At 29.8% G+C, this 11,048-nt stretch overlaps 2 protein-coding genes across 2 annotated transcripts; both read left to right on the forward strand.

The window, feature by feature from the left end:
• Positions 1–815: 815 nt before the first annotated feature.
• On the forward strand, positions 816–1,399 carry LOC105796547 (cytochrome P450 CYP749A22-like). The gene has a single exon (XM_052627964.1). The coding sequence runs from the start codon at positions 831–833 to the stop codon at positions 1,278–1,280; it is 450 nt and encodes a 149-aa protein (XP_052483924.1). The 5' UTR covers positions 816–830; the 3' UTR covers positions 1,281–1,399.
• A 6,183-nt stretch (positions 1,400–7,582) lies between these two features.
• Positions 7,583–10,103, forward strand: LOC105796535 (cytochrome P450 CYP749A22). Its single transcript, XM_012626281.2, has 5 exons — positions 7,583–7,941; positions 8,028–8,251; positions 8,617–8,849; positions 8,987–9,365; positions 9,445–10,103. Exons 1-5 carry the CDS (start codon positions 7,668–7,670, stop codon positions 9,883–9,885), a joined length of 1,551 nt encoding a protein of 516 aa, XP_012481735.1. The 5' UTR covers positions 7,583–7,667; the 3' UTR covers positions 9,886–10,103.
• The last annotated feature ends 945 nt before the right edge of the window (positions 10,104–11,048 follow it).

Consider the following 11,048-nt stretch of genomic DNA (forward strand, 5'->3'; position numbering starts at 1 on the left):
GATTGTATCATATCATCACCTGAAAATTTATATAATTTTTTTTAATTTTCAAGTAATATATATAATCATGTCACATCATCAAACTTTTAAAATTTTCATGTTCAAAAATTAAAATAGACCTAATTGTTAAATTCAAATGACAAAGTGGGCCGAAAAAATCCTAGTAGCCAATAATAGAAAATATATATTATTTAAAAAAAATAAAAATATTAAAGCGCACCCACGTGGTGATATTGCTCTTTGTCCATAGTTCCCGACAATATTGTTTCCGTCTATCTCCAGCAAAATGTGTTTTCTAATATTTGGCAACTTTTACTTGCAAGACAACGATGAAAAACACTTAAATAATTAGTTCAGTCCTCCTCATTAATTGTAACTCGTAATAGACCTGATATTTTGGCTCATAATAATGTCTCACATTTACTTTCACATCTAATCTTGATGTTTTTAACAATGGCGTAGCGTAATGGACATTCAGGTGCCATCACAAAATTACATTTTTCAAAAAAAAAAAAACAAAAAAACAAAAGGACCATCTGGATTCAGTGTTAAGAGAAGAAACATGCATGGATAGTCTTGCTTTTAGCAACCCATGGAGATTGGCAGGAGAAAGCTAGAGGAGAGGTGATTGACATATTCGGTAACCGAAATCCAGATTCTGAAGGCATTTCTAAACTCAAAATTGTAAGCATACTGTCAAACATTCCAAAATATTTTGTATCTCAATCTCAGGTTTTTTAGTCAGGTCATGTTTATCGCAATTGCTAATTCAACAAATACTATGCATTTAGGACATTATATTCTTTAATTTGATTTGACATATTCCTGTTATGCAAACAGATCACTATGATTATTATGAAACTCTAAGATTATATGGTCCATCAAATGGCCTACCAAGAGGAGTTGCAAGAGAAGTGCAGTTGGGAATACTAGTCTTGCCTTCTAACATAGATCTTCTGGTTCAAAATATTGCACTTCACCATGACCCTTACCTGTGGGGAGATGATGTGCATCTTTTTAAACCAGAGAGATTTGCAAAAGGGATTGCCAGATCTACCAATTACAATGCAGCTGCATTTTTTCCCTTTGGATTAGGACCTCGATCTTGTGTTGGTATGTCCTTTGCAACCACAGAAACGAAGATTGTGCTCTCCATGATTCTACAACGCTACACCTTTACCCTCTCCCCTGCCTATGTCCACTCACCAATGCCTATTGTCGACCTTCAACCGCAACATGGAATTCAAGTAATACTTGAACCACTGCATAACAATGATTGATGTACACTAACAGCTAAGGACATGGGATTCAACTCTGTTTGTTCCAACATTCACCTTTAAGAGGTAGCATTTAAGATATCCGGGGTTTTTAGTATTAACAACCCCTTCCCTATTCCTAAGCTACGCCCTCCTCTAAACAAAAAGAAATCTATGCATTTGCTAGTTTCCTTAGATGGTAAAACATGTGATTAAACAATACATCCTTCATATGGCGCATATTCCAGCAAGTAAACAGTTATATTATAGTGCATTTTACTTCACCATTCTGCTCATATTTCATTTGAATTGCAGTGTTATCATCCTAAAGTCACTCTAGCAAGCAATGAGGTTGCAAGTTTCTGATAAATTTAGTTCTAATAGACTACTTAAGCTAATCCACCTTGGTGCTTTGTTTTCTTTTCCTAAACTATATTTTTTGCTATTCCTAGCCCATTTAAGCATTCAGTTGGAAGATGGTCGAGAGTTGTTATAGCATTCGGAAAGAAAAGGTTAATGTGTGTTAAGTGACTGTGTGAGGCTAAGGTTATGATAATCTTCAGATTGGTTCTGCTTATATTATCTATAATATAAAATTTACTTTTTAAAAAGTTGTTTAACAAGCTTATAGCTAAAATAGGATATCCAAATAAAATATATTAACAAAAAGTATATTCTTAAAATCTTAAAAGAGTAACCAACAAGCGTTGGGTGGAATGATAATTGCAATATCAAGGGGAGAACTCAAGTTCCAATTTTAAGGACGACATTGTTTGAAGGAATAATCACAAACCCCAAAAAAGTTAGTCTCATTGGATCATAAACCGAACATGAGGATACATTGGTTCCACAAAAACATAATTTTAACAAGTTAAAATCATCAAATTGTAATAATATGATTCTTTTTACAAATATTCAAATATCAAGTTATCTAAAGTCACCGATTGAGTCTTAACTCGATTGGCATTGGCATGCAGGAGAATGCGAGTTCGAGTGCGCTGAAGTTATTATCCTCTTAATTAAGGATGGGGAGGGACTATGAATAGTTCTAAAGATGAATTAAATTAAATTAAATTAAATAATAAATATGTTAATTCATTTAATTAATTCATTTATATTTTTATACGAAATTTTTGTATAAGTGGAATATCCACCTTTCTGCTAAACAAAATGTATTGAATTCATAATTTAGTAGATACTTTTTATGAATGCCAACTAAGTATTGTATGTAAATTGTCAACTGCTCCTATCAAAAATAGGATTGACTAGATATTCGAGTCATATACACATGGTTTCATAAAACCGTATGATTCTCTGATCTAAATCAAGCAAGTTTTACATGAAGAAGGTTTGCCTCAACATGTTCAATTCGATAAAAGTAGAAGCGGTATTCTTAAAAAAAAAAAGTAGAGAAATCAAAACCAAGTCAAGATAACACAGATCAACCCCTTCTTCGTGCGCCAAAGATCTTACCATTTCGGAAGAAATTGGAATTACATCTCTTTTTCAATTCTATTCAAGCTCTTATGTGTTTCTACGACCATTTAAGACATCAAAATTTTGACAAATTTATTTTCTTTTATTAGGAACACATACAAGATTCGTCACTTCAAACAAGATAATGGTAACCCCACAATTAATTACTTCATTTATGACTTTCATAGTAATAGAAATATATGTCCTACCAGAACACAATTTTTAACTTGCTACCCTCTTGCATAGTGGGCAAGGATTTACTTCGCGGGAAAGATGATTTCACGGGGTTCTATTTTGCCTTCAATCCAATCATTGTTCACGTTTTTTTTCTTATCAATAAATAGATCTAATTACTTGTATGACTTAGATATCTCGTATCTCTCAAAATAATGGTTCGATTGATGAGATTTGGTACGATATTTATGAGATCAATGATATCAATGATATTGATATTCAAATATTTCTTCTTAGAACGTATTGATTTAACCCCATAAGCAAGACCACCACCCCATAATGTTGCCTCCAAAAGCAGAATCTCGTATTTTCTCTTGAGAATCTCTTAATTGTTCAAGAGTACCTAGAACGAAATTCTTTAATTAGAAAGAATTTAGTTTCGATGTACGATACCTATCCAGAAGTTTTTGCAACTCATGATATAGAATCATAAAAATTTTTTGACTTTTTAAACAAATAGATCACTTGGGTGTAGAAAAGAAATAATCAATAATAAAAATTGGTATAATTAGAAAAGAATATCTATTTGTTCTCACACTAACTTTTAATATTTATATATTATTTTTATAAAGAATTATTATAAAAATTCTTTTAAAATTGATATTTTATAATACATCACTCAATGTTGAATACATTTCATTAATAAACAATAATTAGCTTAATTATTAAGAGTTGAATTAACTATTTTTAATGAAGCATTCTCTCTCTAAAATCTCCATCCTCACCACTATTCTTATCTAATTCACCTTCAAGTTTTAAAATCAATGTTCTATCATGTTTTGATTTTCTTTCAAATTTATTTTAAATTTAAAAAATTCTTTTAAAAATCTCAAATATATTACATTTCACACTTTTAAGAAAATAATGTACGTTCAAACATTGAAAATGACATAATTAAATAGGATAATCATGAATCCGAAAATGAACGGTAAAACGATTTGTCCAATTCAAAATTTAGAATGATAGAATCCTAATAGAAAATTTAAACTAAATTTTGACATAATTTTTGAATAATCTTATTACAAGTTCTGATCATATTTTTTTTAACACAATATCTAAAACTAAGCATAACCGCTCCCAAACTCATAAAAAGGAAGATAATGCGCTTCAGTGCATATCCTCCTACATTGACAACATACCCATATCAATTGAGTTAAAGACTCAATCAACACTTAAAAAATATTTAAATACATTAAAATTAATTATTATATTGACAGTAAAAGTATAAAAAAAAAAACTAAATTTCCAGAAGAATTCAAAAAATATCATTAAATAATAAACGTGTTAAAATCGACCCACGTGGTAAAGATGCCGATTCTAGTGTTTGCCACGATACGTTGTCTATATGGCGCCAAGGCCATTTTATTTTCAACATAGTTACACGCCGTTAATTGTAAGTTTTGGCTTTAAATAGTTATTCATCCTATTTATTTATTCGTTAATATTGTTAAATTTGTTAACTGTTTTATTTTAAAATTAAAAGAAATTATTAATTTAATAGTTATGTAACAAAATATGATGTTTGTGAAATATTTGTATTTAAAGAAAGAATTTTAGCAGTATTATCTAGTAGACTTACATTTTAAATTCAAAAATAAGATAAAATTCTTAAAAATAAAAATAAAAGAGTAAATTGCAAATTCACGATAATTTTTCAATAATTTCTTTAGAAAATTAATTTTAGAAATGAAAATAATTTTATGAAAGAAGTACAACTTTATTTTTCATATTTCACATTGCATAATTTTTTAAATATGAAATAAAAATTTCTTCAAAATTTGAGAAACTTTTATAATCTTCAATTTTTTTCACTTTACTTTTTATTGAATTTCAAAGAGTTTTTACTTCTTTCATATTTTTGATTTTTTTTAAAAGAAAACCTTTTAGATATTTTAGAACCTTTAATATATATTTTAAAAATTATAGTAGTTAAATAAATTACACATTTGGTCATTTTATTTTTGAAAATTTGTAGTTATGTGACCTAACTTGAAATTTGTAAAACTATTAATATTTTATTTCAATTAAAATTTCTTGGTTCATTAAATTTTTTAGATGTTCAATAGATTTGATAATGGAATATATTTATTCCAACTTTAAATTTAAAGAATATAATTATAATAATGTAAAAGTTGATGTATAATCTTAATTTTGCATAAACTGTTTTCAAACTTAAATGAGCTAAAAATATAGTTGAAAAATAGAAATTAATGCTACCAACAACTCCTAGAAATAGTATCCACTAATAACAATAAACTTACACGAGTGATGGATTTATTAAAACAATCAGCAACCAACTTTTGACTCTTTCTATCAATTGATTAATAATTATTAAAAAATTATAATTGTATCTATCGATTAATAATTAAGAGATATGATTATTTTAATAAATAGTTATAATTATTATTAAAAATGTCACTATTTAAATAGTGTTATGAATATATTACTAAGTGGATGTCCATCAAGACTAATATAAGTTTTGATGTACTTTAAATTATAATAGTCATTAGAAGTAGGCTTTGTAAATATTCTAATTGAGTCATTAATAAAATACGCTCTCTCTTTGCTATCTGACTCTCATTCTCATTCTCCTTGTTCTTTATTCTTTGTCTTTTATTTTATAACACGTTATTAGCACGATTCTCTTTTTAATTATTTTTCTCCATAAGTCACAAAAATATCCAAAAATTTATTGTTGCCGATTGCCTCCTAGAGCTGCTGCGCACACTATGGGTAATCATTAGAGCTTTTAACCAATTAGGTACACTAAATCTCTAAATTTTATTTATGTCCTTTTATGCAAAGAAACTTATATAATCCGTGGTATGTTTTTCTCCTTTATTTATTGATTTTCGGAAAATTTATTTTATGAAAAAAAGTATTATTACTTTAAGGTTTCTTTTAAACTAAAATAATATTTAGATGTTTAAATATTTGATTGTTAAATTCTGTCATTAAATATTCTTGTAATTTGATTAAAATTATAGTGGAAAGTGTTATTAACCTACCATAGTTGATCTATTGAGTCTTACTAACTTTCTAATGTTGAATGATTGTATTATATCTTTTAAATTGAATTTATAAATATTTGATTAGAAGCTTCAAAGACTTTATAACATATATGTGGTATTGAAATTTGGTACAATGTGTATTAGATAACTTTCAAGCATTGTACACAAACATTTTGATTTTGTTTATTAAATGATTTTTTACTATTAGATTATAAATGTTATTACGAAAACAAATTGTTTTACTACTTGTAATTAATAGTGCTCGTGATAATAGCCGTGGTGGTAACAATGATGTTAAAGAATCTCGTATATATTATTATAATTTATTATATCATATTTATTATAATTGAAGACTAATCATAACAACATGAATAGATAGATTTTGTTTTGAAATCTATGCCTGTTTGTGATGGTGATTATGAAATAAAAAAATCAATGGAGGCGTTTAGAAGTATGTCCTACTAGATTTGTTGCATTCCTTGAAGTGAATACAAACATAAAGAAAATAAAATATATAATCACAGACCACTAAAAGTGGGAACATAGTAATAAATAAGAGAACAATGAGAGTTCTAAAGATAACTCTTCAAAGGGTAAAGATAACTTATGTTATCGATATGATATGAAATATTATTGGCCACATACGTATATCAAATATTTTGTTTCATTAATATTTTTGAGGAATGATATGAGAATGTTGAAATGAATTCTATTATTACAGATATAAAATATTTATCTTATTTGGTACTGAAATAAACAAATATTATTCAAATATTTTGTAGTACAAAATTAGTCTACTGACTCGGAAGAGCTAATTTATTAATATATTGTGATAATTAATCCATAGGTTTTAAAAGATATTCATTGTAATGGATCATATAAAGATATTTATCTTATATTTCATATGAATCATTATTGCTATAAATATCTATTTTAAAAGGATTAAAAAAAGGAGGATTGAGTTATTAATTAATCTTGTTATTAAAATGAATTTATTGTGACTATCTTTGTAATCTTCTTTTGTCATCATCCCCATTAAGGGGTTGAAAGCAAAATATTTAACTGTGAAAGATCTATTTTTGAGCAATAGAATATGGTAATTCTATCTAAAGCTTGCTATGGTTGGATGCAACTGAAGTTGCAAGTTTTTTAAAACAGTGAGTATAACTCTACAGTATTCAGAATAAGATCTCAATTAAAATTACGTGAAAAAAATATTACTGATGAGAAAATTTTAATTTAACCCTTTAAAAATTACAAAGATATAGACTATTAAAATAATAAATTTATTTTTTTATTATTATAAAAATATACAGTTTAATTTCGACCTCCCAATAAAAATTTCAAAATCCGCCACTGAAGGATACAAATAAAAGACCACAGTGAATTCAATTAAATTTAAATTCTCACTTAAATCCAAATTCAAAGTAAAACAAATGCGACAGAATGAATAAAATAATGGGAGAAAGTTTTTCAAGAAGTAGAAATGCAAAAATAGCTTCAAAATCTACTCTTACTAAAAAAAAAAAAAAACAAGAAAGAATTTATTATCTTTTATAATATTAATTTCTCACATATATACGGCCAAGCTACTCTGAACGTACAACGCACCCATTTGCGTCATTGCAAACGCAATTTTGGTCCTTATGCAATAATAAAGGGGGAAATGGTTCTGGTTTAGACAAGAAAAATGAATGCGTTGATGAAGCTTCTAATTCTTGCTCCATGTTGTTTCTTCTTCATAGCTTTAATAAAGTTACTTTATGATTACCTATGGATACCCCTCCGTATTCAGCATATGCTGAATTCAGAGGGGATCAAAGGACCTCCTTACAGATTCATCCATGGCAACAACAAGGAAGTTACCAAAATGAAACAAAAAGCTTTAAGCAAATCTGTGGGCTTGACAGATGATCTATTTCCCAAAGTACATCCACACATTTACACCTGGACCAACAGATATGGTAAGATCCATGCTTGTTTTTGTCACTATGATTTATAACTTGTAGTTCTAAGAAAAGGTAGACCTTTTTTCTTTTCATGTTATTAGGGAAGAATTTTGTTCATTGGAACGGTGCTCGACCTGAATTGGTGATTTCAGAGCCTGAATTAGTCAAAGAGGTTCTGAAAAATAGTGAACAAATTTTTCAGAAAAAGAAACTTTCAGATATTGGTAGGAAGTTCTTGGGGAATGGTCTTATATTCATTGAGGGGGGAAAATGGGCAAAGCATCGGAAGCTGGCCAATCACACTTTCCATGGGGAAAGCCTAAAGGTAAGTCTTCCAAATATATAAACTAGGTGTAATTAATTTACAAGAATTATACATAGACTACAATATTTTGGTAAAATTTTGTATTGTTAGCTAAGGATAAGTTTATTATGGACGTTGAAAAAGTGTAGTAAAAACCTACTTTTGAAAAATTTAACACCGTTTACTACTTAAGAGGTCAATTTTAAACTTGATGTTGTAAAATAAAAGATTAAATCAGAGATTTAAAAAAGATTAAAATCTAGTTTGAAATAAGATTTAGTTTGAAAAGGTGTTTATTTGTCAAATTTTTTAATTTGAAATCATGATTTTGTGTTGACAATTATATATGTCACTACTACTTACATATTGGAGGATTGTTTGGGCAGAACATGACTCCAGCAATAATTGCTAGTGTTGAAACAATGCTAGAAAAGTGGAAAGGCCAAGAAGGCAAAGAGATTGAAGTGTACCAAGAATTTAGGTTATTAACTTCAGAAGTGATTTCCAGAACAGCATTTGGTAGCAATTACATGGAAGGGGAGAAGATATTTGCCATCTTGAGAAAGTTGACAGTAATTATGAGTCGAAATCTTTCCAAGACTAGAATTCCTTTGATCAGGTATCTTCCCTCTAAGCTTAATTAATCCCAACTTTTACCTTGATTTCAACTAGCTTTTGAATGCAACTTTTAGACTTTCACTCCCCATGGATTTGGTTTTCTCCTTATATATAGCTGACCCTGGTTTGCTTTTGCAGCAAGTTGTGGAAATCTGCTGATTTGCTAGAGTCTGAAAAACTTTCAAAAGAAATAAAAGATCGTCTGATGAAGATTGTTAAGAAAAGAGAAGACAAAGCTGTGAATGGAGAAGTCAATAGCTTCGGCAGTGATTTTCTTGGATTACTTCTAAATGCCTATCATGATTCGGATGCGAAAAACAGGATTTCATTGGAAGACGTGGTAGCTGAATGCAAAACATTCTATTTTGCTGGACAAGAAACTGTTAATTCCTTACTTGCATGGATAGTCTTGCATTTGGCAATCCATGGAGATTGGCAAGAAAAAGCGAGAAGAGAGGTGATTGACATATTTGGTAACCAAAATCCACATCTCGAAGGCATTGCGAAACTCAAAATAGTAAGAAAACTATCTAACTGGGAATTCAAATAGCCATCAACATTATGCAATCTAACATATTTGTCTATTTCCTAAACAGATGACCATGATCATCAATGAAACTCTAAGAATGTATGGTCCGCCAAATGGCTTGGCAAGAACAGTTGCAAGAGAAGTACAATTGGGAAAGTTAGTCTTGCCTGCTAAATTAGATATTCTGCCTCTAAATATTGGACTTCACCGTGACCCTCAATTGTGGGGAGATGATGTGCATCATTTTAAACCCGAGAGATTCGCTGAAGGGATTGCCAAAGCTACCAATTACACTGCGGCTGCATTTATTCCCTTCGGATTGGGACCTCGATCTTGTGTTGGTATGACATTTGCATCAATAGAAACAAAGGTTGCTCTCTCCATGATTCTACAACATTACACCATTACCCTCTCCCCTGCCTATGTCCACTCTCCAATACCTATTCTCACCCTTCTACCACAACATGGAATTCAGGTAATACTTGAGCCGATACATAGTAATGCTTGAAGTACATAGCTGTTAAGAAATAAAGGTTTAACATGGTTCATGTATTTTAGTTTTAAAAGGTGACATTTAATATGTATAAGGTTCTAGCATTTGCAACCCCTTCCCTATCCTATAGTATGCCCACCTTCATACATAATGAAATGCAAGTAGCTACTTATTTCCAAGATGGTAAAACACACAATCAATAAAGAAGAATATGTCGAGGCAAGTTTTGGGAACAGTGACTCAAGAAATGACAACTGAATTTGACACGTACAGATCACATAACTTCTCTTTTTTGTTAGCATATGTTGGTGATTAGAACTCGAACTTTGATGATTGATCGAGAGATTTGAAGCAAAAAGAAGAGAAAGGAAGTTTTAAGATAGAAAGTAATTGAAGACTGAAATAATAATGGATTTGCTCCTCAATGACTTAAATACAAAAGTTGAAGACTAAAAATAGAAAAAAAAAGGTTCTAAAAATCTGCTAAGAATCTGGTAACAATAAACCAAACAAATCGTAAAACTAAGCTCCTAAAGTAAAGGAGAATTATTCAAACTTAGCAACAAAAAATTAAATGGCAGCAATTTTAAACATGTGATCTCAACACTTTCTTTATTTAGATGCTGCAAACTCCAAGTTTCTTCCTGAAGCTTTCAAACTTGCTAAGTGGCAATGGTTTGGTGAAGATATCTGCAATTTGATCTTCAGATTTGCAGTAACAAAGAGACACATCACCACTCTTTTGAACTTCTCGAACAAAAAATAACTTGATGTTGAAATGCTTAGTCTTCCCATGAAAGACTGGATTGTTAGAGATTGCAATGGCAGCTTGGTTATCAACTAGAATCTCTGTGCTTTGCTTCTGCTCCATGTTTAGATCAACAAGAATCTTCCTTAACTAGAGAGTTTGGTTAACTGATGCTGTTGCAGCCACAAATTCTGCCTCAGCAGTGGATTGAGCTACAATTTCTTGCTTCTTCAAGCTCCAAGAGAACATGCCTGATCCAAGGCAAAAACAATAACCAGAGTTACTCTTCATATCATCAGTTGAGCCACCCTAATCATTGTCAGAGAAACCAATTAACTTTAATTCCCTGTGCTTTAAAAACTTCACTCCATAACTCCAGGTCCCCTTGATGTATCTGATAACTCTTTTTGCAGCTCTCATGTGAGTCTCA

The sequence above is a fragment of the Gossypium raimondii genome, chromosome 3, assembly GCF_025698545.1.
Source record: "Gossypium raimondii isolate GPD5lz chromosome 3, ASM2569854v1, whole genome shotgun sequence".
In the NCBI taxonomy this organism is placed as follows: domain Eukaryota; kingdom Viridiplantae; phylum Streptophyta; class Magnoliopsida; order Malvales; family Malvaceae; genus Gossypium; species Gossypium raimondii.

Bases quoted from the DNA above. Each gene is read 5' to 3' on its own strand.
- LOC105796547 (XM_052627964.1), top strand. From the start codon at position 831: ATGCAAACAGATCACTATGATTATTATGAAACTCTAAGATTATATGGT.
- LOC105796535 (XM_012626281.2), top strand. From the start codon at position 7,668: ATGAATGCGTTGATGAAGCTTCTAATTCTTGCTCCATGTTGTTTCTTC. The intron at 8,252-8,616 runs GTAAGTCTTCCA...TTGTTTGGGCAG, and splicing joins TCCATGGGGAAAGCCTAAAG to AACATGACTCCAGCAATAAT. The intron at 9,366-9,444 runs GTAAGAAAACTA...TTTCCTAAACAG, and splicing joins GCATTGCGAAACTCAAAATA to ATGACCATGATCATCAATGA.